General features: G+C 51.0%; 10 protein-coding genes across 10 annotated transcripts; 5 read left to right on the forward strand and 5 right to left on the reverse strand.

Annotated features, from left to right (window-relative positions):
- Positions 1-537: 537 nt before the first annotated feature.
- Positions 538-3,360, reverse strand: QC763_603300 (uncharacterized protein). Its single transcript, XM_062914170.1, has 2 exons — positions 2,045-3,360; positions 538-1,986 (listed from the first exon to the last, which is right to left on the reverse strand). The coding sequence occupies exons 1-2, from the start codon at positions 2,100-2,102 to the stop codon at positions 689-691; spliced, it is 1,356 nt and encodes a 451-aa protein (XP_062762748.1). The 5' UTR covers positions 2,103-3,360; the 3' UTR covers positions 538-688.
- Positions 3,172-8,523, forward strand: QC763_603290 (uncharacterized protein). The gene is made up of 2 exons (XM_062914169.1): positions 3,172-4,401; positions 4,491-8,523. Exons 1-2 carry the CDS (start codon positions 4,079-4,081, stop codon positions 8,056-8,058), a joined length of 3,891 nt encoding a protein of 1,296 aa, XP_062762749.1. The 5' UTR covers positions 3,172-4,078; the 3' UTR covers positions 8,059-8,523.
- Positions 8,524-8,595: 72 nt separating this feature from the next.
- On the reverse strand, positions 8,596-10,435 carry QC763_603280 (uncharacterized protein; the record flags this gene model as incomplete). Its single annotated transcript, XM_062914168.1, has 2 exons — positions 8,596-10,038; positions 10,107-10,435. The coding sequence occupies 2 exons, from the start codon at positions 10,433-10,435 to the stop codon at positions 9,060-9,062; spliced, it is 1,308 nt and encodes a 435-aa protein (XP_062762750.1). The 3' UTR covers positions 8,596-9,059.
- A 540-nt stretch (positions 10,436-10,975) lies between these two features.
- On the reverse strand, positions 10,976-11,692 carry QC763_603275 (uncharacterized protein; the record flags this gene model as incomplete). Its single annotated transcript, XM_062914167.1, has 1 exon — positions 10,976-11,692. One exon carries the CDS (start codon positions 11,690-11,692, stop codon positions 10,976-10,978), a length of 717 nt encoding a protein of 238 aa, XP_062762751.1.
- Positions 11,693-12,433: 741 nt separating this feature from the next.
- On the reverse strand, positions 12,434-17,460 carry QC763_603270 (uncharacterized protein; the record flags this gene model as incomplete). The annotated part of the gene is made up of 3 exons (XM_062914166.1): positions 15,490-17,460; positions 12,600-15,427; positions 12,434-12,540 (listed from the first exon to the last, which is right to left on the reverse strand). The coding sequence occupies exons 1-3, from the start codon at positions 15,501-15,503 to the stop codon at positions 12,434-12,436; spliced, it is 2,949 nt and encodes a 982-aa protein (XP_062762752.1). The 5' UTR covers positions 15,504-17,460.
- Positions 15,989-17,504, forward strand: QC763_603260 (uncharacterized protein). The gene is made up of 3 exons (XM_062914165.1): positions 15,989-16,457; positions 16,578-17,079; positions 17,137-17,504. The coding sequence occupies exons 1-3, from the start codon at positions 16,322-16,324 to the stop codon at positions 17,366-17,368; spliced, it is 870 nt and encodes a 289-aa protein (XP_062762753.1). The 5' UTR covers positions 15,989-16,321; the 3' UTR covers positions 17,369-17,504.
- A 171-nt stretch (positions 17,505-17,675) lies between these two features.
- Positions 17,676-18,723, forward strand: MRP20 (mitochondrial 54S ribosomal protein YmL41). The gene is made up of 2 exons (XM_062914164.1): positions 17,676-17,921; positions 17,994-18,723. Exons 1-2 carry the CDS (start codon positions 17,842-17,844, stop codon positions 18,517-18,519), a joined length of 606 nt encoding a protein of 201 aa, XP_062762754.1. The 5' UTR covers positions 17,676-17,841; the 3' UTR covers positions 18,520-18,723.
- Positions 18,724-18,769: 46 nt separating this feature from the next.
- QC763_603240 (uncharacterized protein) lies at positions 18,770-20,029 on the reverse strand (the record flags this gene model as incomplete). The annotated part of the gene is made up of 1 exon (XM_062914163.1): positions 18,770-20,029. The coding sequence occupies one exon, from the start codon at positions 20,027-20,029 to the stop codon at positions 18,770-18,772; it is 1,260 nt and encodes a 419-aa protein (XP_062762755.1).
- A 446-nt stretch (positions 20,030-20,475) lies between these two features.
- Positions 20,476-22,024, forward strand: LEU5_2 (coenzyme A transporter; the record flags this gene model as incomplete). Its single annotated transcript, XM_062914162.1, has 2 exons — positions 20,476-21,038; positions 21,098-22,024. The coding sequence occupies exons 1-2, from the start codon at positions 20,823-20,825 to the stop codon at positions 22,022-22,024; spliced, it is 1,143 nt and encodes a 380-aa protein (XP_062762756.1). The 5' UTR covers positions 20,476-20,822.
- A 620-nt stretch (positions 22,025-22,644) lies between these two features.
- On the forward strand, positions 22,645-23,711 carry QC763_603210 (uncharacterized protein; the record flags this gene model as incomplete). The annotated part of the gene is made up of 3 exons (XM_062914161.1): positions 22,645-23,179; positions 23,289-23,429; positions 23,499-23,711. The coding sequence occupies 3 exons, from the start codon at positions 22,645-22,647 to the stop codon at positions 23,567-23,569; spliced, it is 747 nt and encodes a 248-aa protein (XP_062762757.1). The 3' UTR covers positions 23,570-23,711.
- Positions 23,712-26,044: the final 2,333 nt, after the last annotated feature.

Below are 26,044 nucleotides of genomic sequence, written 5' to 3' on the forward strand. Positions count from 1 at the left end.
CTCCTGTGGGATGTATATAGTGATATAGGGATACTCCAAGGGATCACACAATGGTTGAATGATTTCCAAAGCGTTATTTCATGATACCACCTCACAAGTCATGTTTCGTTGGCCTACTTCTTCCATGTTGACATACAAAAAGGGGGTGGGTGCCAAGACTTGTCGATGGAGTCAAGTGGAGTCCGAAAATAGGCAAAAACATACAACACCGAGGATTCCCCAGTGGTCACCCACCTGAGTACTAGTTCGGCACTCAACTGCTTATCTAAGGGGAGAGCGGACGGGATCCCGAGCTTTCAGTTGGTTATGGTCGTATGTGATAGTTCTGCACAAGGTTGGGGAATATGAGGTGGCTCTCAATGCCTGGCCAGGAGGGCTGCTGCTTTTTGGTGTCAATTCAAGGTTGTGTGACAGACAATCCATTACACCAAAGACTGGTTTTCAAGCGATAATTAGATTCTCGACCGTGTATCCTGGAATCTTGAATGCTGGTTCTTCAGGACATCTGGATCCGAGGCCTGCTGGCAGCCGCCTTCTCACCTCTCTATACATGGAGTCCTCTGGTCATTTGTCATGATGGGGTTCATGCCCACCAGTGACTATACGAAAGGCGACCCCATTTGAGCCTCAGGGTAGAGACGTTGAAAGTATGTTTGTGATATCATTACTCCTACAACCACCCCGCTCTCTACAAGCTAGCAAACAACTCCCCAAACCTCTCCCTCGCCTCCTTGACACAATCATTCGCATAAATCATCTTCTGCACGTCCGGACTAGCCCACTTGTCAGGCACCGACCCTGACTTTCCGTTCTCCTTGAATGCCTTGTCCCTCTCCTCCTTCGCCTTGCCCTCTCCCAAATGCAATACCCGTCCAGAGTGAGTCGCCAGATCCACCAACGCGGTACAGTGCGGCTTCCGCAACAACTCATACACCTTCAACGTCTTGGTAATCGTCTCCCCATCGTGAATCTTCTCCACCGGAATCTCGCTCACAACCTCGGCCAAGACCGCTCCGTCCTCAATGGCCATCGCCGCACCCTGACTGAGATGTGGAAGCGTGGCATGGCACGCGTCCCCAACAAGAGCAACCGACCCGTGAACCCAAGTAGGAAGAGGCTTGTGAATCCGCAGTTTCCACTCGCAGACTTCACCATCAGGTACGAGGTTAAGCATATCCTGCACCAGCGGGCAGAAAGTCTCAAACACCGACAGCATCTGCGATTTTGAGCCCTTGGTGGTATACGTCGCCGACGTGGCCGAGGCAAAGTTGGTATCCGGGTGAGCAGTCGAGATGTTGTAAATGTTGTGGTTAGAGACAGGATACGCAATAATATGCCTCCTCTCACCCACCCACCTCACCACAGTGTTGCTATCTAGCAACTTGATCAGCTCCGGAAAAGGGGCAAGCTGTTCCCTTGTGAGCATGATTCTATACGCAGCCTGGCCGGTGTCCTCCTCTTCCGTCTGCGTCAAGTTGTGCGACGCCCTGAGAAGGTGAGACCGGGTAGGGGATTTGATCCCATCCGCCGAAAGCAAAATATCGCATTCAACTGTGAACTCCTCTTCCTGAGCACGGGACCTGAAAATCAACGTTGGCTTGGGGGAGAAGGACGTGATGTTGACAAGGGATGTGCCAAAGTGGAATTTGATCGCCGGTTCCTTCAAGCAGCCGTTATACAGACTCCCCGCGAGGTTGGAGCGGTGACCGGTGAGATGAGGAAACCCATATTTCTCACGAATGTCAGGCATGGAGACGTGGGCGAGCTCTTCGTTTGTGCTGCCCTGTCTGATGCTGGTGGCTTGGACGTCGGTGGCTTCGGCTTCGATCTCGGGGGCTACTCCGAGCCGGTCGAGGACGCGCATGACGTTTGGTGGCATTTGGATTCCCGCGCCGACGAAGCCGAGGTTGGAGGCAGTTTCATAGACGGAGATGTTTTTGAAGCCCTTTTTGGCGAAGGCGAGGGCGGTGCCTAAGCCTCCCATGCCTGAGAGGGTTGTTAGAGATCTGGGGTTGGGTCTGGGGGTTGTTGAGGGGGGGCCTACCTGCGCCGATGACGACGATGCGCAGGTCATAGACGTCTGCGGCCGTGGAGTGAGGCATCTTGATGTTGTTTTGGTGACAATGCTATTCAGGGGTAGGTATCTTTGGACTGAAATAGGGGGCAGTTGTTTAGCGATTTGTCCAAAAGGTGATGTTGTGGGATGTCACTGTGTCAAGAGCTGAAGCAGTCAACAAGAACGACGAGGAGATAAATGATATTCAACGGATATATAGCTTTCTACACGACCCGGGGGTCCATGCCTCGGCAGCTGGTCCTGTGGGCAATATCCATCACAGATTGGTGTGGACATTCGCGCTGTTGGACCAACAGCGGAACGGCAGTGGGGATGGCAAATGCATGTATATTTCTTACTCGCAGAATCACGGCATTCCGAACTCTTGAACTAAGCTTCTCTACCAGCTGCCAAAGGGTTCAGTTCAGATCAGAAGTGTGGGGTGAGTGAACTGCGGGCGTGCGGATGCGGGGAAAACTTGTCTCCAGCCGGCTGCGGGAGAAATCTGGATCGGGTCGTGGATCTTCCCCAGAGAAGCTGAGGAAAATGGATTTGCCGGAGTCGCGGTTGAGACTTCGGAATTGCAGCGTGGAAACACAACCAGGCCGGTCCTGCCGGTTGCCTCTGGGATCCTGAGGTGCAGACTATGGCTTTGACCTGGGCCACACAGCTGGCCGCCCAAACCGAGTGTTATAGCTACCGTAAATCCGTCGGCAATCTGCACAGAGATAAAGTTAGAATGAAATGGAGAGAAGTTTCTGATTCCTTTGCAATGGATGGCTATTAGACTGGTCTTCCACACATATCGACGATATGGTAGAAATATATCGACGTGGAAATCGGAGCTTTTAAAACCCCCGCATTTTGTGCTCTAGTGCATGTGCCACAGCTTATCCCCCGCATTCCAGCGGCCAGCCATCGCCGTCATCGGCCTTGTCAGCGAATTTGATGAGAACGTTATCTGATGGAAGTGGGCTTACTGGGATGGTAGGTAACAATAGGGAGCACTTCTCTGCCAGTACATATATATACCAAACCAGGTAGCCGGGACTGCGGAGGTTGAGATGCCGCGAATGCATAAAGCACTACATCATCGCCCGTAATCGTATTTATGCCATGTTTTCATTTGAGGTTATGCTGGCCATTGTGCTGCCCGAGACGGGCCTCCCCCACCAAGGCAGGCGTGTGTGGGTCTTTTCAGATGAATGACGACGGGCCGCCCAACCACGCGGGAAGGGAAATGCTTGAAACATGTTTCATGGGAAGAGAGAGGGACGATTTCCTGGGACAAAGCAATCAGTAGCTAAAAACAGATGGAGTCACTATAGCAGCGATAGCGTAGCAGATCTGCTGGCAGATTTCAACAAAGGGAAAAGGTGAAGCGCGCGTCTATCTCTTGAGTCACTTGTCCCATCGGACAACGATTCGAGGGCGCGCGCCATAGGCACAATCATGGTTGCTCTCCAGGAACGAGTGGCACAGTTGCAGCAAAGAGTGGGAAGCGATCAACTGGACAGCAGCAGCCGCCGACGTCACTTGCAGTTCCTGAGACGCAGCCAATCACACCCCTGTATTGGCCAAAATGCTCGAAGCGACCCAGCTGGCTAGCAGGGTTCCCATGGGGTTTCAAGCCGCCGTTGGGGGCCTCAAAAAGCTTCCAGGGCATCATTTCAACTCTGGAGCTCCTCTTATCTCAACATATCCATGAGTGCTGGCCGGCACGAGATCGACAAGAGTACCAAGCCGGGTCGACGGCCGTCCAGTTCCACCTAGTCATACCTCCGTACTTGTACACCGCAGTTCTGCTTTGGTTTTTATTATTGCTCAGTCCTCGTCCTACTCAGCAAACACCTCCACCGCTCCCATCTACAACGCGCCTTGACGGGAACTCTAACACCACGCAGTGACAACCCCTTTTATGCATGGACTACGATAGTTGAGCATCGCTCTCGCCGTGGCAGGTTCACGCTGCGGAGCTTCCACGATAACAATACGATCCATACATTCTTCTAGCCCCTCAACATGGCTACCCCTACCCCGGACGTCACCGACCCGGTGACGGAGACGTTATCGACGATAGCGTCGGTGTCCACGTCCCTCTTGGAAACGATATTGTCTTCGTCAACAGAGGCGCTGTCGACAACATCAACGCAGGCTGCCACGACAACGAGCAGCAGCGCAGCCGAGGCGCCTACTGGGCCAACAGACGGGCGGCCAGGATCAGGACAGCAGGACCGTGGAATAAGTTTAGTGGCTTTTGTGACTGCATTGGCCGCTTCGTTGATTGTTTTCGGAGTGCAGATGGGCTTCTTTTTGCTATTACGGAACAAGCTGGTCAGAATCTTGTGCGTACCTCCATCATCTCCGCCTTCATATCCAACCCCTCTTCTTTCTGTCGCGTTTCCAGGGCGCTAACTGTGTACCGCGATGATAGCAAGCCGAAAACCTACCTGGTTCCCGAACGGGAAAGAACAGAACCACCACCCGCCAGCCATTTTGCACTCATTTATAAGCTCATGGCGTTCAGGGATCGCGAGATCATCAAGAAATGTGGACTCGACGCCTACTTCTTCCTACGATATCTACAGACTTTACTGATCATCTTTATTCCTATCGCTCTCGTCGTCATTCCGATCTTGGTACCTATCAACTTTGTTGGCGGACTCGGCAAATCGGTTGTTGAGGATTTGAAGGATGATGATGGCAACCCTATCAACAAGACCAATCTAGACCTGCCAACCGGATTAGACACGCTAGCCTGGGGTAACGTTCCCCCGGAAAAGCAACATCGGAGATGGGCTCACCTGATCCTTGCGCTTCTTGTCATTATCTGGGTCTGCGGTGTGTTCTTCTTCGAACTTCGCGTATACGTCAAGATCCGACAGGACTACTTGACCAGCGCCGAACACAGATTACGAGCCTCGGCGAATACGGTCCTTGTGAGCTCCATACCGGACAAGTGGCTCAGCGAAGAGGCCCTGAGAGGTCTATTTGATGTGTTTCCGGGGGGCATTAGAAATGTCTGGTTGACGCGGGATTTCACACCACTCCTCGCCAAAATTCACAAACGCGATGCTATTCACAAGCAACTCGAGGCAGCCGAGAGCGACCTCATCCGGGAGGCGAAGCGCAGGCAGTTGAGACAGTCTAAGGAAGGCGGACTGAGGAAGCGCTTCACTTCTGAAGGCAGAGCAAATAAAGTTCAACGAGCTCAACAAGCAAAGGCTCAGAACTTGGAGGCTCAACGGCGCGCTGAAGGCCCCGGAGGCTTGAGCGCCAACACTCCAAGAATCCCGCACAGTGTGCAAGAAGAGGTGGCGGAGGAAAAGAAGCCGGAGGGCGATCTCACTGATGTGCAGGAGGAGGGATCCGAGGATACCGAGGCCGATAATCAGCGCGGCAATCCTCTCACCAAAATTGGACGCGGCTTGGGTAAGGGCCTAGGCAAGGGCGCCGCGGTGGTCAGCGGGGCCGGACTAGGTATTCTCGGAGGAGCAAAGGCTGTCGGAAAAGGCATCGACAATGAGTTGGAAAGGTCTGGAGGGTTCACCGTGATCAATCAACCCGAGGGGCGAGCTCCGTCTCCTGGTAACTCGCCCACCTCGGATGTTTCGTCCCCACGAAGAGCCCAGATTGCCGTCGACGAGGACGACAAGCCTAGAACGTCGTACGCCTCCGAGAGGCCACTTACCCAGTCCACCAGGCATCAACATACGACATCCAACGCCACCAACGAGACCGACTCAAGGCACGACGATTTTAACCCCAGAAGCTTTGGAAACACAACTCGAAAGGCTACCAACATGGACGAGATGATTGTGAATAAGAAGACGTATTGGTTCCAGTTTTGGAAGCCACCAACTGGCAGCTATGCATCCCCAATCCCCCAGGGGTACGAGGGTGGCGAGTACCCGTGGATCAAGACAGAGAAGAAGTCATTCTGGGAGAAATTCAAGAGCTCATTGCCTTGGGTCGAAGATGAATCCGATCCGGTGGAATACCCACCGGCTTATAACTACGACTACAGGACGCACCCAGAAGATGGTGCTGAGTGGACGAAGTGGCTCAAACCAAAGAACCGCCCACAACACCGTGTAGCGAATTTCGATTGGACCCCTGACTGGTTGCCTGGCCTGCCTTTCATCAACAAGAAAGTCGACACCATCTACTGGTGCAGAGAACAGCTGGCCCAACTCAACATGGAGATTGAGCAAGACCAGCAAAACCCCGAACGCTACCCTGTCATGAACTCGGCGTTCATCCAGTTCAATCATCAAGTGGCTGCCCATATGGCTTGCCAATCAGTAACTCACCACGTACCGAAACACATGGCACCCCGTATGGTTGAGATATCGCCCGACGATGTCATCTGGGACAACATGGCCATAATGTGGTGGAGCGCATGGCTTCGAAGGGCGGTTGTGTTTCTTGTCGTGGCAGGCATGATTATCCTCTGGGCTATCCCCGTTGCCTGGACAGCCTCGCTGTCACAAATAGACGCGTTGCTCAAGCAATATCCGTGGCTTAGCTTCATTAACAGCAGCGAGACACTCACGAACATCGTCAAGGCCGTGGCTGGTGTGTTACCCGCCATTGTGCTGGCCATCCTGCTGGCGCTTGTCCCTGTCGTCCTCGACCTTCTGGCGGAATTCCAAGGAGAGAAGACGGGATCCTTGAAGTCAGAAATGGTCCAGATCTATTATTTCGCCTTCCTTTTTACCCAAGTCTTCCTCGTTGTCTCTATTGCAGCAGGTACCTTCCAGGTCCTAGAGGAGCTGGGGAAAAGTCCACAGGAAACGCCTAACATTCTAGCCCAGAACATTCCCAAAGCTGCTAACTACTTTTTCTCCTACATGATTCTCCAGGCTTTGTCCACGAGTTCGGGTACCTTGCTGCAGATCGGAACACTCGCCGTTTGGTATTTCTGGGCTCGGATCGTCGACAACACAGCGCGGGCAAAGTGGGTTCGGAACACGCAGCTCCCGCACATCAACTGGGGCTCCTTCTTCCCCGTGTACACGAACTTCGCCTGCATCGCCCTCATCTACTCTATCGCCGCGCCCATCATTTCCATCTTCGCCATCATCACATTTGGTCTTCTATGGGTCGCTCACCGGTACAATATGTTGTACGTCACGCGCTTCAAGACCGACACTGGCGGCGTGCTTTATCCACGAGCAATCAATCAGACATTCACCGGACTGTATGTCATGGAGCTTTGCCTCGTGGGTTTGTTCTTCTTGGCTCAGGATGAGAACAACAAGCCAGCCTGCATTCCTCAGGCTCTGATCATGGTTGTCACACTCTTTCTCACCGCGCTGTACCAATACATCCTTAATGCGTCGTTTGGTCCGCTGTTCCGGTACCTGCCCATCACCTTTGAAGACGAGGCTGTCCTCCGCGACGAAGCTTTCCGACGAGCACAGGAGCGCCGACTCGGCCTCTACGACGACGATGAAAATACCCATCTCAACGGCGTTAACGGCACCGGCGATGGCGAGGACATTGAGCTCGAGAAAATCGGCCAACACAAACGCTCCCACTCCCGAACGGGGACCGTCATGTCCAAGATGACCCACGCGGGACAGTGGGCTGCCAAGGGCGGAAAGCAGATTAGACGTGCTACTGGCAAGACTAACCAGGCGATCCGCACCGCGGCCGACTACCGCAAACAGAAGCGGCAAAAGGACCTCGAGGCTCAGCGCGCGATGGGTGATGCTTTGTACGGGGGTTATTGTGATGCTGTGGAGGACTTGACGGCGGAGGAGAGGGATGTTTTGGTACGCAAGGCGTTTCAGCATTCGGCGATGCGGGCGAGGAGGCCGATTGTGTGGATTCCGAGGGATGATTTGGGGGTGAGCGATGACGAGATTGGGAGGACGAATGAGTTTAGCCAGTATATTTCGATTACGAACGAGGGGACGGCGCTCGATAGCGAGGTGAGGGTGGTGTATGGGAAGAATCCGCCGGATTTTTCGGATGTGGATTTGATTAACCTATGAGGAAAAGGGGTGAGGAGGATGAAGTTGATGATAATGGGATATATGATGGGGGCGGTAGAGACGGGGGGTTGTACAGATAATTGTGAAAGGGAAATACCCAGGTGTTGTTTTGTTTTGTTTTCTAATTGTGTTCTTTATTGCTTATCTTTTGGTTAGTAAGGAGGATGATACTGGATACAATTGAGTAGAGAGGGAGAAAGAAGAAGAAGAAGAAAAGGAAGCATTAGACCATGCGTGGCATGTCTATAATGAAGCATACGGCATAGCATCATTTGTTTTTGTTGTAGATGTAGATGGGGTGAATAATGTTGGGTTATATATATCTTGGATCGCATTCTGGTTTTTGGGGCGCGTTTAGTGATTGAATGTTCAATTTGCATACCATACATAATAGACAGCGCTTGCTTGTTCAGGCGAAGGGAAGAGAGTTATACCATGTCTCTGCCTAAAGCTCGTGTTTCTGGCCGAGGTATTACTTGTTCCAATCTTCTCATCGAGTCAGGACGAAGAGATTCTTATGAGGCTGGAATTGATTGCCGTCGGTCAGTGATGGGAAAAAAGACTGAGGACATAATCCATGATACAAAATTACACTTTCATTCTTGATCTACAATACGAGTAATGCGACACAGACGCCACAACTAAACGCCAGACAACCCATCATGAAAACATGAGGTTGAAAAGAAAAACAAAACATCAAAGACTTTTAACCGAATCAAGAAACAAAGCCAAACGAAATAATCTATCAAACGTATAGAAACGTATAGAAAACCATAACTCATGCTGTCTAGTCGTATCACAATCTCAACATCTCACCTGTCATGGTTTCCCAAGCCTAGGGTTAGGGTTCCAGTCTGGTTGAACCAGGGTGCTCCGAGCCGGGCAGGGTTTGGTCATTTGCTTCCTGTACCTAGCTTTTCCCTCTCTTAGCTTCCTCACACGACCTTGTTGTATCGACCTCAGTTGCTAACATAACCATTTTTTCATCAACATTTACACCTTCAAATCTCCGCCTTTCTGACCTTCTCCCCTTTCTCCTGCAACCTCTTCCCATCCTGCTGCATCCTCTCGCCCATCTTCTCACCCGCCTTACCAACCTGATCCTTCAGGCCAACCACCTCCTCCATGATCCAGTTTCCCGCCTCTCCCACAACCCCATTCATCACCCCTTTGGCATCGTCCACAACTCCATTCACAACCTGCTTCGCGTCACCCACAACACCACCCACAACCTGCCTGCCCTGCTGCACCACCTCCCGTCCTTGATCCATAACCTCTCTTCCCTCCTGTCTCAGCTCCCGTCCCTTCTGCTTGCCGATCCCCACCGCCTCATAGGCAAGCTGCATCAAAGGGCCGAGAAGGATTGCTCCAAAAACGCAAAAGACAGCGGCACATACCTGCCAAATGCCGTACATCATGGATCCCGGGGCGAGGGAGATGAACTTGAGGAACTCCGTGACCTGGTAGAGATCCTCCTGGTGGGTGATGTAGTACTTCACATCACCCTGACCACTCTGACCCTGACTGCCGCTGGCGGTGCCACTCTGCTTCAACTTTTGCAGCTTATTGCCGCCATTGGCTCCAACAGGGACGGTGATTGGGCTGGAGGGGGCAGACGCCTCTCCTGCGGCGACCTCGCTGAAGGAGGGCTTCTCCCCTTCCTGGATGAGATGGCGGGTCTCAGAGGCAGCGTCATAGAGTGTCTCGCCGTCGGTAGAAGCTTCACTGGGGGGATGATGGGGGAGGGGCTCGACGAGGAGGTTGGTAGCTGTGCCGTTGACGGTGGGTTGTTGCTGGGAAGAGAAAGAAGAGCGGGCCTCGAGGGAGAGGAGAGAGACGAGCTCTACCCGGCGGGCATTGTGGAAGGGGAGGAACCAGATAGAGAAGTCTTGGTTGAGGCGAACGTAAAGGGTGTTGGTCTTGTGGTCGAAGGCGACGGAGGTGATGGAGAGGGAGATGCGAGGGGAGAGGAGCTTGTACCTGTGACATACGAAGTTAGATCACAGTGGGATAAGGGCAAAGGGGAAGGGGGAAAGGGGAAGACGGACCATCGGTAGATGGCAATGATGAAAGCTCTGGAATCGAGGTTCGTGGTATTGGTGAAAGGAATCTGTCTATCTTTGAAAGAAGGCACCCGACAAAACGGGTGAGTAAAAGAAGCGCCCTTCGCAAAATATTTGAAAATCGTCCGTGCCTGCTCGTCCGCGTTGCCCTGGGTAAGGGAGCGGATCACGCTCTTGATATCCTTGACTGGGTGATCCATGATGTTCGTTGCTGCTCGATGTTCTTTAACTCTTGTTCTTGTTACAGTGGAAGTTGAACTTGAGGAGGAAAATTGCACGGGGATGTCCAATTCAAATAGTAACCCAAACGTCATGCCAGAGCTCTTACGGACCACCAAGCGCTTTCACATGCCACTGATAGCTTGAAGTTTGCGTGTGGAATGAACCACCTTCAAGCTCTCCTGGTGATGTCATTACCTCTCAAAGTGGGGTCCCGGAGATTTTCCAGCATGTGGGTAAGACACGGGAAGGCGCCGGGAAACGGCTCTAACGCAGGGGTTGATCGCCGGCTCCGGTAAGCGCCAAGCCCGGGCTTTTTGCTGCCGAAGCTTTAATCTGGTGGTGATGCCATGGTTGACATTAGTTCCTGCGGTAGCTCTGGGCTTGGAGAAGAGGAAAAGCTTTGCTCTAATGACGAGGTAGCTACAAAAAAACCATTGGAAGCTGAGATAAATCCCTACCGAACCTCCCTTGCATGATCGAGATGCAAGCATTTTGCTGTCGGAACCCACAATCCACCCATTTTTTGAACAATCCAAAGTTCCTGCAGTCCGAAATATTCGTCGGTTCAACCCATCATCATACAATGCCATTATATACCAACCATCATCATCGTCGTCATGCCCACCCACCCACTACCTCCTATGACTACTCGATCTCCTCACCTCCACCACCCTAGCATCGCCGCCGGCAAACCTCTCCGGATCAACCTCCCTGTACCCACTACTCCTCCTCTCCTGACTCCGAATCCTACTCCTCTCCCTCCTCCTCCCCCCGCCTCTCACCGGTGAATGCTCCTCAATAACAACAACCTCATCCTCCACTGTCCCCGTATCATCATCACTAACTTCCACCACCCTCCTCACCCCTCCCCCTCCCCCCCTAGAATAACTCCTCCTCCTCTCCTCGAGAATCACACTCTCCATCCCACCCCCCGTCCGCTCCTCCACAATCACCGGTCCCCTAGACTGCTCCCTCGTCGTCCTCGTAATCTCAATATCCCTCGTCCTCCTCCTCTCCCCCCGCGAATGCGCCCGGTGGTGGTGCGACTTGCGTGTAACGACCGACGCCGTCCCCTCAGTTGTGGAGTCCACATTGCCAATGTTAATGCACGTGTAGACCAGGTAGAGAACCAAGCAAAACCCAGCGACAGAACCGAGGACGATGCCCGCGATGGCGCCGGGGGTGAGGGAGGTGTACAGTGCGCCGTAGGAGGCGGGGATCGTGTCGGTGGGAGTTTGTCGTGAGACGAGAAGGAGCAGCGATCGAGCGCGAAGGAGGAGTGAGGACGACGCTTGGGATGGTGATGTTGGTGGTGGTGGTGGTGGTGGTGGTGGTGGTATTGGCGCCATTGCCGCGCTTTCTCTGTACAGCGCTGATGATATTCCGCTTGTTCGGTGGGTGGTATCTGAGTCGTTTGTCGCGACGAATACACGGTCGGTTATGTCGGCCGGCTCGCAAGTCTCCTCAGGTCGCGCGCACAAGTCTTGAAGAAATTGCGGGGGTGGTGTCGCGTCCCACTAGCAATGTCCTCGTCCGTGAAGAAAGAGCTGATGTATCGTCTGTTTCTTTCAAGCCAAAATCTCGGCGCAACTGGTCGATTTCTCGTCTGAGTTCTCGACGCGATTGACAGAAAATGAAAATCAAGGGTCCAGCGTCTACAGCACGCAAGCACCAACGTCAGCCTCGAAGCGCGCGACGTTCTCCAAGCTGATTGGATAATGTAACTCCGTGTAAGCTGCCCAGCTTGGTGGACTCTGGGATCGCGGTTAGAAAGCTGGCTATATCAGCTTCAATCGTTCTGATGCCTGACTGACCCCCCTCGACAAACACGTCCAGGAGGATGTTATTTACAGAATTCCCGCTGCCTGTTGGTTTCATAAGAAATGCGCCAGTCATCTCAAGTCCGAGTGGAACCTCAATTGCGGCGCAGACATCCCCGCCATTAACGGGAGGTTGGGGATTGGTCCACTTCCTGAGCCTTACAGAAATCTTGGCGATGGGATGGAAGGGGTCCCTTGTGGTGATCACTCTTATGAAGATGTCTCTACACTACACAACGCTTGCTTGCCATACCTATATACGCCTTCATCTTACACAAAGCCGCGGATACCTCTAATAGTGCCCATCTTCTTCTCCTTCTTTTCCGGCTTCTCTTCCTTCTTCTCCTTTTTGTCCTTCTTCGTATTTTGGACGCCACCTGTAAACATGATAAGCATAGGCATGTCGAAACTTATAAGGCAAGGAAATATCAGTTACCTCTCCCGAAGTACCGCTCTGTTTGCGGGCTCGTCTTGCCCGATCCTGACGTCTCGTGTCGTCCGGGTGGCGTCGATGGGCGATTAGGGGGAAGTACTGAACCAAGGGAGCTCGAAAGCGGCTCTAACGGTGGCGTGGCGTTATGCGACCCTTCAAATCCATCTGAATCTGCGAGTGCACGAGGAGACCGAAGCCGACCCATGGCAGGACTCCCAGAACCTTGGTCGAGACTACCATCAGCCACCGCCGACGTCGGCGTCGCGCTTGGTCTCCCGCTCCGTTCCGTCTGCTCGCACTGCATGTTCAGCAGTGACGCCTTAAGTACTGTGTATTTTCTCGTGAGTGCCCCATACTGTTTTTGGAGATCAGTGTTCTTCGCTCGTGCCGCTGCCAGAGCACCTTCGTACGCCGCCACAATTTCTTTGGACGATGTCTGTTGCTTGATTTGGAGTGCTTTACCCAGTTCAGACTTCAGGCCATCGATTTCGGTCTGATAATGACGTCTTTGCTTCTCCAACTGCTCTTCCCGCGCCGCAAGTTCTTTGGATAGCTGCTCAGCTTTGGCCTCAGCAGCGGCTGCTTCCTGCACGGCTAGCTGCATCTTGACCTCTTTGCCGTGGAACAGGTGCTCCGTAGCGGAAAGACGAGAAATTTCCGCCTTGAGCTTCTCAATCATGGCTGTGCTGGTATCAACGGCCTCTAGGTTCTGCTCCGACTCCAACCTCTTCTTTTCCGCCTCATCCACAATCCGCCGCAGACTTGCAATTTCGCCCCGCGCCTTTTCCAGCTGCTGTCTGAGTTCGGCCTCCTCCAAAACCCACTTCTTCTGTTCCTCGCGGAGAACCTTGAGCTTATTAGACAGAGAGTCTTCCCACTTCTTGGACATATTGCGACGGTTGTCGAACTCCTTTTTGTTCTGGGCTTCGCTCCTCTTCGCCTCGTCCAAACGCTGTTTCAAACTACGATTAGCCATTACGAGGTTCTGAGTTTCGGCCTCTGTCGCTGCCTCCCTGACGTGTTTTCGGCGCAGCTCTCCCATGTGCATCATGTGCTGCTGCTTGATGAACCTCTCATACTGAAGGTCATTGAGCAGAAGTAGACGCTCATGATGCAGCATAGCAGCTTGCTCAGCCAAGTCCCCGCTGGTTTGTCCCCCCTGCGGCGATGTGTGCGCGGTTGAGGGCAGGAACGGAATTTTTTCTCCCGCTTGTTCCTGCGGGCTCAGTATCAAAGATGGCACGCTGTCGCTGTTGAGAGACTGGTGGAGGCCTGATTTGATGACCTTGTTAGAATGTATCAAATCCTGAAGAAGACTGTGGGACGCCGACGGAGCAAGTTGCGGTGGCAATGTCGGGCTATCACCACCGCCTCGACTTCTAGGTTCTGGTGTATTGTATCCAGAAGGTGTCGAATGACTTAATTGCGAGGCAGGTCGATCAAGCGCCAGCGACGGAAGTGCCATTGACTGGGATAAAGAGTCGACAACCGGGCTACTCAAGAGGGCAAACTCCCGACTGTCTAGTTCCTGGCCCTCGCTGAGCACGGAGGCCGGCACTCCTGGGAGTGATGTATCAGTTTGGATATTGACGGGCGACGGACCTGGCTCAATTTGCAACGCCGTACAGTCAGCTAGGACTTCGTCGGCTTCGCTCCTGATCCAGCGACTCAAATCCGTCTTTTCTGATTCGATGGTGAGATTGTAAAAGTTGGGATGCAAAAGATGCATCTTTCTGAACCGCTCTGACCTGTCTCGGATTTCCATCGCCTGAACATCGATATCCTCAAGATTGTTGGCATGTCGGAGATACCTTTGAGGCTTCCTGATGTAGTCTAGGAAATTGATCGGGTACAAGCCATAGAGCAGGCTGAAATAGTTCTTGAGGTAATGTATGGTGCTTCCGTCAAAATCTGGGTCCATTAGAACCTTCTCCCACGGTATCGTGGCCCATGGGCCGTCTTTTCCCTCGCCCATCTCGGTATTCTGTTGTGTAAACAGCGAGTCTCTGTCCCAGAACAGAAGCCTTGCGTAGATGTTGAAGAGTGTTGGGAGATACTGGACAAGAGCGCTGGGTATAAACGGCATGATCATGTTGAGCGAAAGAAGAGCAATCGTAACAGTGTTGGTAGACTCATCGCGCTGTAGCGATTGCAGGATACTCTGGAAGAGAGGTGTTTGTAGAATTTGATGCAGATGTGGTGGCCCGCACGAGACGAAATGTATGAAGAGACTCAGCGTCGCATTGCGATCGTCTTTTCTGAGCACGAAGTCGTTCAAGACTGTCATGAAGCCCTTGGGGTCTCGCTTGCCAAAAGCCACCAGAGCATCCTTGATCATCCTCTCTTTGAGTTCGGCTGCTGGACCAAAGCTGGATTCAGACTGAACAATCTCCAGCCAGCGAGCCAGCAGGCGACTAACCAGCGAGAGCATCTGGCCCGAACTCCATGCCTCGGGGTCATCGTGCTCGTCCGTCGAGAGCAAATCAAGGGTATGTTCGAGTACCTCTCGGGCCAGTCCTCTTTCTGAGGCTACATGCTCGAGAACTGGATCCAGAAGCTTGTCCCACCATTTGAATATGCGAGAGGGTGTTCGAAGGACTGGACGCAGCTCTCGTAAAATGACAAGAAAAGCAGCATATCGCTCCGGATGATCCCGCACTGTCTTTCCCCAGATAGTGGCCAGTTCATCATTCAGCTTGTCTCCCGAGGTCTCTTCAGACTTCTCATGTTTATCGAGGTAGCTGGTGATGATAGCATTGACTTCTGAGGGCAACGGCAGACTGGGTGACTGGAGATAGGCCGTGAGGCCTTTGACGAGGTCCTTTGAAGATCTGTGCGGGGGATTAGCAACAGCTCCAGTTTATTCATACTCAGAGTAGCAAGCAAGGCCTACCCAGATGAAGTCATCCTGATCGACACTACGAATGGCGCATCGGGGGACTGGATGAAGTTGGAGAGCCCCGCTCGGGAGCGGAAGCGAGGCAAAGCTCAGGAGAGAAGTGACGTGCGCGGCACCGGGACCTTATGACCGCCTGACAGTGCGCCGTTCCAGAAAGGGCCGGACGTATGAGGGGTCCAGCGTAGTCCCCGGGAGGCTGCTCGGGGTTTATGGGATTATGGGGTTATGTGATACAACCGGATGTCTGGACGTACGAGGTCGATGGCGTTGCTCAGATGATTCGTCGTGGAAAAAAGGCTGCCAAGAGCTCGCTGCCCCCGGTTGCGCTAGAGTGATTGGCCCCACCTCGTGACCCGACTCCAGCTTGACTTGCATGGTCAGTGCTGGCTTTCCCTGTTCTTTCAGCGGCAGAACCCCTCGAACCCCGCATTTTAAAACGCCAAAGTGGGGCGCATCGACGGGAACTTAGTGGGCTGCTGCCCGCCGCCAAATCGTCTGATGCATGGTGTGAGAGGAACCAGGCCCCTCTTTGGCGGGGCTGTCTTTGAGAGCTCTCTCGTGACTGATCCAATGCGGCCCTCCAATGACTGTCCCGACAGGCAAGCTCGAGGCACAAAACCCAGACTTCTCCCTGCTTGTTTACCCATTCCTCTGTTTTCTACCCATCTTCTTCATCACTTATTCCATCAATTGAGTCTCTCCATCTCCGGTTTGGTCTGTACACTCCCAGGCAAACCACCACTTACACCTACAGCAAGCACACCACTGGTCTACAACCACCACTCACCCACCACCCCTCCAACCCCAATTCCAACAGTTGCCAAAGATGGCCCACAAGGAGTCCGCAGTGGCAGACGAGCCAATTGATGTGCTCTTTGCCCTGCACGACAAGTTCAACCTCATGGACTTCGCTGGTCCCCTCGAGGTCTTGACCACGGCATTGCACGATCAATCTGATCCTGGTAAGTCATTGTGTCCTGTTTTGAGGCCAGGTTGGCACCACCACCGGCTTCTTTCATACCCCGCGTTTTGGTTCCTTTGACAGCTGGAAGCTTCCCGGCTAACCGGACCCCGACCTACAGCTTCCAAGGCCTTTGAGGTCACCATTGCTGGTGGCAGTCCTACAGTCATCTCCGAGCAGGGAGTCTCCGTCCAAACCCAGATCAACTGGAAGGACGCTAAGGAGCGTCTTAATGACTTCGACGTCCTTGTCGTCATCGGCGGCGGCACCGATGCAGTTTTGAAGAGCAAGGGCGAGCCCCTTGGTCTCATCACTGCCTACTCGGAGCTTCAGAAGAGCGATCCCACCCGCGAGCGGACACTCCTGTCTATTTGCACCGGTTCACTCTTCCTTGCCCAGCAGGGCATTCTTGCTGGCCTTTCTGCCACCACTCATCCCGACTATATTACCAAGCTCGAGATCTTGTGCAGCCAAGCTGCCACCCGCGACTTGGGCGAGCGCACCGATGTTGTCGATGACGCCCGCTATGTCGTGAACAACCTTCGGTTCGAACTCGGAGACGAGGACGAGAACCCCTACATCCGTCGAAAGTCGGATGCTGGCAGACGCCCCTCGAATGCCCGGTATGTTCCACTGACATCACTGTCTGACGAGTAGCACATACTGACTCATCATTGCAGAAAGGGATCCATTTCGTTCAAGGGCGCCACACGCAGAGAGTCCATTGCTCGGCGCGCATCCATGCGCCTAGGTGGTCTCCGAGTCATTACGAGTGGGGGAGTGGCCGCTGGCCTGGATGCAACTTTGTATCTGGTCAGCGTTATGGTGACTGAGGAGTCGGCCAACCAGGTCGCCCAGTTTATGCAGTTGATCTGGACCAAGGGTATTGTTGTCGACGGCCTTGATGTGTAAGTTTAGTAGTGTGATATTAGCGACATGGGTATTTGGGCAAGGGAATCTGGCGTTTTTGATGAGATAACGAATGAAATGAAAACGATATTCACCTCTTCTAAGAATTGGAACCGCTCTCTATCCTGTGAAACGCCCAATGAAGTAATTGAGTACGTAACGTGTCCCTGACAGCTCAAGAGCTTGGTGTTGTGGTGACGCTGTCGTTGAGAGATCGATGACTATGACAGGTGTGGGGTAATGCCCGTAGACACTCTTGGCATTACTATGGACCCATCTGCGAGTTGAGGTCCTGGTCACTCAACCCTGGTCGAAATCGCCTGGATTGGCAGCTGGCAGCGGGCCGTCAACAACGTCTTTCAATCGCTGGAAAATCTAACTGGAGCCATCATCATGATACCAGATCCCGACAGCGAGTTGCCATTTCAGGACGGCGGTAGACCCAGCGCAAAGCTACCCGTCACCTCTCACCCACCATGTCGTCAATGAACTCATTACCGCGGATCGCGGAGCCTGTACAGCGGTGGAAGAGGTTCGGTGAGAAGCAATTGTTTCTGTAAGCAACCAGCCCACCCTTTCTTCTCGAGGACATCTCGGAGCTAACCTGCTCTCTTTTTCTCCCCGCCAGACCAAACCACGTAGTCGCCCTCCTCCGCCCCAAGCCCAAACAGTCCCCCCACCTCGCCACCTTTGCCGTCCCCCTGCAGTTCAACAAGCTCGATCTTCGGGACTATCTTCACCATGCTTACGGCGTCGAGACGACAGCTATCCGCTCGTTCATCAACCAGCCCAAACCCGAGAGAAAGAACAAGACTGGGCCTTGGTATCGGCCCAGGGCGCAGAAGATGATGATTGCCGAGCTGGTCAAGCCGTTTGTGTGGCCGGAGCCGGTGAAGGATGAGGAGGCTCTCAAGCCGTGGGATCATGCGATGTACCAGAAGCTGCAGAAGGATAGGAGGGCGCAGGAGAAGAAGCAGAAGGACCCGAAGAAGGTGCCGTTGAGGAACAAGTTTGCGGTGCCGGATGATGTGAAGAGTGTGAGTCAGCAGGCGAGGGAGTTGTTGAGGAAGGCGAAAGGGTTGAAGGTCAAGGAGAAGGGGTTGAATATGGAGGGGAAGGAGGAGGGGAAAAATGGGGAGGTGAAGGATGAATAAGGGGGGTTGGACTTGTTCAGACGTAAATGGGATATGCTTGGGGCGAGGTAAATACGCGGAAGTGCAGTTCTGAGAAAGAATGATCATGCTGAATTGGTCGGCTTAGTTCGGCTGTCACTGCTGCTTGGATAAGGGGGCTCAAACGCGAGAATTGAGCAGAGCCAAGGAGAGATACTTGGCAAGTGTATTATATGCCATGGATGCAAATACATGTACAATCATGACCAATGCTGGATTCTCCCGCTCTACATCAACCTGGTTGAACAATTTGACTTAGGTTTCCTGCTATGTCTTCTTCCAATCGTGCAGAACCCGCCGTCTTTTCCTCCCTGTTTCCTTGCAGATTACCCTCCGGCCCAACAACCTCTTCTCCTTCTACCACTTCTTCGTGAGCCCAGTACTCCCCCCCCTGAAACTTCACTACCTCATCCCCCCACCCCCACCAACCCGCCGTCAAGTTCCGTGCAAACATCTCCAACGCTGTATACCCCCTAGGTAACACCTCCTCAAACACTCTCTTTAAATTCGGCTTGCGAGAGTGAATATCGGGCACAGAGACAATAACCTTATTCTTCACACCACCAGCCCCTGCACAAGCCCCCTTTTTCCTCGCAATCAACAACCGCTCATAAGGCTTCCGCCATTGACTCCCCAGACTGACAATCGGCTCCCCACGAGACGTGACTTTGACCCAGGTCCATTCTGCCACTAGCTCAATACCCCAGTTGTAGGGAAAAATGTCGTTGAGGAGGAGGGTGGTGAAACGGGGGGAATTGGTGACCCATACTGCTACGAGTCCATCAGGGGAGAGGAGGTTGGTTATTTGGAAGGAGGACAGGAGGGAGTGGGTGGAGGAGAGAGAGGGGAGGGGTTTGTAGGCGGCGGGGCTCGAGCGTTTGCGTTTTGCGGAGCGGTTGGGCCAGGGGGGGTCGAGGAGGATAAGGGAGAAGGTTTGGGAGAGGGGGGGGAAGGGGCCGGTGAGTGGGTGGGAGTTGGGGGGGGTGAAAGGAGAGTCTGGGGTATCGACTTGGTTAGTGGGGATTATACTGTGATCTTCGGTTGCTTTGGGAGGGGGGTTTGGTTCTGTGGGTGTTGATGTGTTTTTGGGCGGCGCTGCTGTTTCTTCCGGTTGCGTGGCTATCTGCTTTGACTCAACCGGGGCTGGTGGCTTTGAAGTAAGGCGTGGTAGACACCAGGGCCCTTGATAGGATGTGCTTATCTCATCGAGTGCTGACTTAACGGATGCCATGGTCATGAGCTCGGCTATCTGAGCTGCGGGTGAGATGGCTGGTTGAGCATAATCACTGGACTTCGGCTCCGGAGTTACGAAGGGTTGTTCTGGTGCCGGCGAACAGATCAACCTCCGGAATGGTGTAGTTGTGTCTGGTGGCTCATGGCCAGGTAGCATCTGATTATCGGAAAGATACTGGGCTTCTTCAATTGACCGGGGGAGGTCGAGTAGAACCACCGTTTTGGCCTCGTTCTGCCAGAGAATGCTGGATTCAGGCATGGTTTCGATAGTGTTCAATCCATCCCATACATGGACATTATTCTCAAGGCAGGCTATTCAATGGCTCAGGTATTTTGATTGGTCCTTGACATCTAGTCAGTGATTTGCAATGAGACTATGGAATTTGTAACAATTCATTCCACTTACAAGGTCTTATATAGACTATTCACGCATCAAATGCCATGGTAGCACTTATCTTCGCAGTATCTGATGCCCTCGTGACCAACTCGTGACCGTGAACGTGGATATATCGATAACAACTTTGTCAGCGTCGTCAAAAGAGGGTACTATGTGGGCTTCTAGAAATCCCAGAATGGCATAGTGTCAAACCTGATTTACTTAGGCGGCCGCTGGTTGGCCCGTTCTCAGGCACTGGGCCCCTAGTTCAGGCGGGTTGATCAGGTGGGAGGATTCGGCAATCCTCGGCTATGCGGGGTGGCACTGGAGGGCTTGCGGTTCTAAAGCTTAAAGAGTCTGCGGAGAAGACGGAAATGACGTTTGGTTGTTGCATTCCCGGCTTTCGAGAGCGTTTTCTTTGCTCCATCTTCTGAATCGCATTCACAGCAAAACATTACGTACTTGACGATAGACCTATAACTCACTTCCAACTCGCATCTGGACCGTGGCCGAATATATATCTTTTTTCAACGACCCCAGAATACAAAAGAAAGACATTTTCACTCGCAATGCGCCAGTAACGCAGAGCGTCCGTCCCAATATTCCCCTCCCCGAATCTACCTGTCGCGATATTCCGCTACACCAGTCCGCTGAAGCGGGCAACCCCCGGGCCCTCATGAGCCATGCCTCCATGCCGGGGGTCTCGTCGCCTCAAATAGGGCGAGACACTACCCGTGCAGCCCGGCCAAATGCTACAGCACTACCGGCTAAGGATCCAGCAGTATGCCCTACAGACGACGAGGCCCAGGTGCCGAGGAAACCTCCTAAGAACAAGCGGAGCTTGGATTATGTCTGGCGATCTGGTGTCGCAGGTGGTCTGGCAGGATGCGCGGTAGGTTCTTGCCTCGGACTCAGGCACGAACATTGTACGGTGGACTAACATAATCATAGGCCAAAACTGTTGTTGCGCCGCTCGACCGAGTGAAGATTCTTTTCCAGTCTCATAACCCACACTTCATCAAATACACGGGATCATGGATTGGTGTGTCGGAGGCCATGAAGGCCATCTACCAGCAGGACGGTCCAACAGGCCTTTTTAGAGGCCATTCAGCGACACTTTTGAGAATTTTCCCCTACGCAGCTATCAAGTTCCTGGCCTACGAACAAATACGAGCTATTGTCATTCCGAACAAGGAGCACGAAACGCCATTCCGACGACTTATCAGCGGGTCTTTGGCAGGTGTCACCTCAGTTTTCTTCACATATCCACTAGAAGTTATTCGAGTACGGCTGGCTTTCGAGACGAAGAAGGACAGCAGATCATCACTACGCTCAATATGCAAGCAAATATATGGTGAACAACAAAAACCGCGCACTGTGGCTGGCCCTGTCGGCGAGCCTCTGCCAGTTGTGCCTGCTAGGCACGGGCTGACCAACTTTTACCGTGGATTCTCCCCAACGCTCCTGGGCATGCTGCCCTACGCTGGCATGTCTTTCCTGACACACGACACGGCCGGCGACCTTCTTCGTCACCCAAAAATTGCGAAGTGGACTACACTGCCGCAATCTGAGAATGCGCCCGCCGGGAAAGCAGCGCCTTTGCGGTCTTGGGCTGAGCTATTCGCGGGTGGCGTGGCCGGTCTGGTTTCTCAAACGGCGTCCTACCCGTTGGAAGTTATTAGGCGGCGGATGCAAGTTGGCGGAGCGGTCGGCGATGGCCACAGAATGCGCATCGGCGAGACAGCTGGGATAATTATGAGAGAGCGCGGACTGAGAGGTTTCTTTGTGGGCTTGACCATTGGTTACGCCAAGGTGGTCCCCTTGGTGGCGGCGAGTTTCTACACGTACGAAAGACTAAAGACATGGTTCGGCATTTAGAATTTCTTGGGGTTCCTCTGGTTCTTGTTTTGTTTGCAAGCAAGCACAAGATCGGCGTTTGGGGTTGGCAGGCAGATTTCTTTTGTATATACAAAATCTTGGGTTTAAGGGGTTGTCTTTTTCGGGGTGGGTCGGCTCGAGCTGGTTTGAGATACTTGGTCGAGGCTAAACAGGAAGTTCATTTGGTTACTAGCATCATAGTGGACCGTCGTTGGGGCGGGTGGAAGCAATATGAATGTATCATGGCTATCTTGATCTGCTACCTTTCACAATTGAGCTCTTGGATTCAGCTTGACGCTTACCATGGCCGGCGACGAGCCATCTCCTGACAACGGGGTTTAGGGTGTAGTATGAACCACCGATGGACATCGACGGCGTGACATGGCGCCGAGGCAGAATCATGTCACTTTCAGCAGTAGGTGGAATACCCGCGAGGAAACCATATCAACCGGCACACCTGCGTGACTCGACATTCGCGAGATTAAATCACTCCGTGACGGCGTTCCAGAAAAATATAACATTCAAACCATCATCTTCTTCAACTATCACCGCTCATCAAGCAATAGCTTATCCGTCTCGATCTCTACCCCTTCAGTCACCACTCACCAACATTGCCCACCATGGCCTCCACCCAGAACCAAAACCAAGGACAAGACCGCCCCATCATCAAGGCCCATTCCGCTCCTGAAAACCATAACCAACACGTCAAAGACCCCCTCGCCCACTTCAATGCCATCCCCCCCCTCGCCAAAATGCTCTCCGATCCCGCCCTCCTCAGCACCCAAGTCGTCGACCGCCGCCCCTTGCCCTCGGGTGAGAGCAACTTTGTTCGCAAGGTGATGAACTCTGGCTCCACCGTCAGGGCGTGCGTGACATTCTTCCGGATGCTGCAGCCCTCTGCTTCAATGGTCAAGAAAGCTCAGGCTGCCGGGGCAAAGGGGGAGTTGATCCCCATGGAGGAGATCACCAAATCCAAAGCGATGCTGCAGGGGGGTGGGGCGCAGGACGGGGAGAATATGAAGAACCCGTTTTTGCTGTTTAGTGCGCTGGTGGATTTAGGGGAGGATCTTTGTGGCTATGCGGGGACGATGCATGGGGGCTTGTTTGCGGTGCTGATGGACGAGGTTATGGGGACGGCGGCCAATTTTCAGAGTGGTAAGTTTTTTGAGCTTTTTTCCCTTTTGATATATCATTCCAACTGCTTCGCGGTTGAGGGAGGGTTTCAGATTCTTGGGTCAGGATGCTGACGGGACTGTGTTGACAGAGCACGGTGCGTATACTGTCCAGTTCAACACCAACCTTCAGAAGGCGATCAAGTTGCCCATGGTGGTTGTTATCAGGGGGAGGGTGGTCAAGAAGGCTGGACGGAAGATCATGGTTAGGGGGTGTATTGAGGATCAGAATGGTTAGTTGTTGGGATTGGTTGCTGTATCCCTATTTGATCATGGAGTATGACTAACGCAATATTGAACAGGCAATATCATGGCTGAGGGCGATGGTCTCTGGATCCAGATGGATAAGAACGTGGGCAGGAGTCAGTTGTAGATGTTGCTCTTGGCAAGTTGTTTGTAGGCAATAGAGGAGGAAGGGGATATAATAATCTGAAACCTGACCCGGACTTTCTCCTCCAGAAGACCAACAATTGGAAGCTCTTTCCAACGGCCAATGATGACGTGAAGTGAGAATGTGTCACAGACCAACCATATGGTAAGGCAGGATGGAGACTGCAGCCGGCCGTGGTGGCAAATCAGGTGGAAGGAAACGACGGACCTGCAGGACAGTGGGGCGCTCACTCTTGGCAGAAGTGAGCCGGCTCACCTGGCTCACTGGTGAGCATGGTGAGCCAGGTACGGAGGTACCTGGAGGAAAGAGGTCTATATATACGGAGGAACTGGCTGGTGTAGATAGATAGTTCCGCAGTATGCAATATAAGTCACAATCGTTGGTATTAAACTGTTGTGATTGAGACAAGCCATTATTATACACTGCTTAGCTATACCGAACTAGGATTATTTAGAAATGCCTTTAACTAGTATCCCTTTCAGAGGTTCTGGATAGGGGTTCGTTACACGTTATATACTTACTTTAACTCTATTACGGATAAGTTAAAGGCGTCTTTTTACTACTATAGCCGGACCTAAAAACGTTTAGATAGGAGGCGTCCCGCCTGGCCTAAGCGCCGAGGGACCTTCCGCTAGACCTATATCCTTTACCGTAGAATAGGTTATTAAGTGTTTTAAGGAACTTAAGGACGAGGCTTAATAAACCCGGGAATAGATTTTCGTTATTTCGATTACGTTTAAGTCGACTATTAAGTTTTTAGTACCGGAGCGCTATAGAGGAGAAAAAGTGAAGTTTAAAAGGTTCTTAATTTAGCTTAAAACTTATTTTCGTTAATACCTAAACTAATTTACTAACGAAAAGTTAAAAGTAATTTTCGCGGCTACTAAGCTTAAAGATAAGGCTTTTACGTAGTTCGAGCCTATCCTCGACGACTATTATAAATAGGAGTTAAAGGACTAAAAAAAGATTATTATAAAGTACTTCGAGAACTATCGTACCTTTAAAACTAAACTTAAAGAAATATTTAGGGAATATAATAAGGCAAGACGCGTATAGGGTAGACTTTTAAGTTTACGCTAAACGCGCTCGGTAATTAACTACTGGTTTAGGGTGCGGCTATAGGCCTAAAGGTTTAAATAAAAAAGTGGGGCTTTCGGAGGATTCGGAGGTTTAGGGGTTATATATATAAGCGGTCTACTTCGGACATTCTATTTTAAATAGGATATCGACTTTTATTTCTTTATATTTTTATACCTTACACGCGTATAGGCAATTCTGGCTCTCTAATTAAGCTAATTAGGTACTTATTATATAATCTGCGAGCCTATAAAGTCTTTTTTTTGTTTTACGTAGAGTACGGTCTACGAACGAGCTATTATTACGGAGGTACGTTTATTTATATACTTTATTAAAGATATATTTATAATATTATAATTAATTTATATATTTTTTTACTATTTTAAATAGAGGTCGTACTCGGGTTAAATAAAGCTTAGGGTCTAAACTAGACTTAAAAGTCTTAGATACTAAAGGAAATACGAAACTATAAACGATAATAAGTATTAATAACTTTATTAAACCCCGCGAAGTTCGATAAAAATAATTTATATTTATTTAATTAAACGTATATTTTTTATTATAAGTTAAATACCGAGCTTTTTACTTATATATAGAAAGTTAAATATATAGTCCGGATAGGACTTAATAGTAAACTAAAAGTATTAGTCGAAATTAATTCGTTAATGGATTTTATTTCGGCGGTAATTATTAAAGTTCTTTTTTATTTTTAATTAAGAGGAATCCTTTTAACGTATTATTTAATAGTAATAAATAATTAAAAAGGTTTCCGGGTTAACCTAACTTAAAATAATAGGGACTTAAAAATAAAGAAAGAAAAATACTTTCCTTTTAATTTAAATAAAAATAATTTATTTTTATTTACTTAAGTTATAAAGGATAACCGTTTTCCTATTTCTAATAATATATATAAAGAAAAAACTATATTATTAACGTAAATATAATAATAATTATTAACTGTCGATATATCTAATAATATTTTACTTATTACTTTAACTAGCTTCTCCGGTAATAATTAAATATATTAAACTTTTATGGTTTATTTTATAATAGAAATAATTAGCTTAGTAACTAAGTCTCTAAAATTATTATTATTTATCCTTTTTTTAATTACGGATTATATTTATTATAAAAATATTAAAACCCTTCACTTTTTTTTTAATTAAAGTAATTTAATTATAAATCCTAACGCTTTTAATATATTAAGTAAACTTTATATTAACCTAAATTTTACTATTAAAAATTATATAGCGGCTTTTACTTGGTATACTAAATATCCTACTCCTTTTCCTAAATTCGTATATTAATTTTAATAACTTAAATACTTTTATTTTTTAAAAGTTTACCCCGATTATCGTTATTTTTAAAAGTCCCTTACGT

This window comes from Podospora pseudopauciseta, chromosome 6 (assembly GCF_035222475.1).
Source record: "Podospora pseudopauciseta strain CBS 411.78 chromosome 6, whole genome shotgun sequence".
In the NCBI taxonomy this organism is placed as follows: Eukaryota; Fungi; Ascomycota; class Sordariomycetes; order Sordariales; family Podosporaceae; genus Podospora; species Podospora pseudopauciseta.

Excerpts from the sequence above, each read along its gene's own strand:
- QC763_603300 (XM_062914170.1), bottom strand. The coding sequence starts at position 2,102 with ATGCCTCACTCCACGGCCGCAGACGTCTATGACCTGCGCATCGTCGTC. Across the intron at positions 1,987-2,044 it reads CATCGTCGTCATCGGCGCAG|GCATGGGAGGCTTAGGCACC; the intron begins GTAGGCCCCCCC and ends CAACCCTCTCAG.
- QC763_603290 (XM_062914169.1), top strand. The coding sequence starts at position 4,079 with ATGGCTACCCCTACCCCGGACGTCACCGACCCGGTGACGGAGACGTTA. Across the intron at positions 4,402-4,490 it reads AACAAGCTGGTCAGAATCTT|CAAGCCGAAAACCTACCTGG; the intron begins GTGCGTACCTCC and ends CCGCGATGATAG.
- QC763_603260 (XM_062914165.1), top strand. The coding sequence starts at position 16,322 with ATGGCCCACAAGGAGTCCGCAGTGGCAGACGAGCCAATTGATGTGCTC. Across the intron at positions 16,458-16,577 it reads GCACGATCAATCTGATCCTG|CTTCCAAGGCCTTTGAGGTC; the intron begins GTAAGTCATTGT and ends CCCGACCTACAG. Across the intron at positions 17,080-17,136 it reads AGACGCCCCTCGAATGCCCG|AAAGGGATCCATTTCGTTCA; the intron begins GTATGTTCCACT and ends TCATCATTGCAG.
- MRP20 (XM_062914164.1), top strand. The coding sequence starts at position 17,842 with ATGTCGTCAATGAACTCATTACCGCGGATCGCGGAGCCTGTACAGCGG. Across the intron at positions 17,922-17,993 it reads GGTGAGAAGCAATTGTTTCT|ACCAAACCACGTAGTCGCCC; the intron begins GTAAGCAACCAG and ends TCTCCCCGCCAG.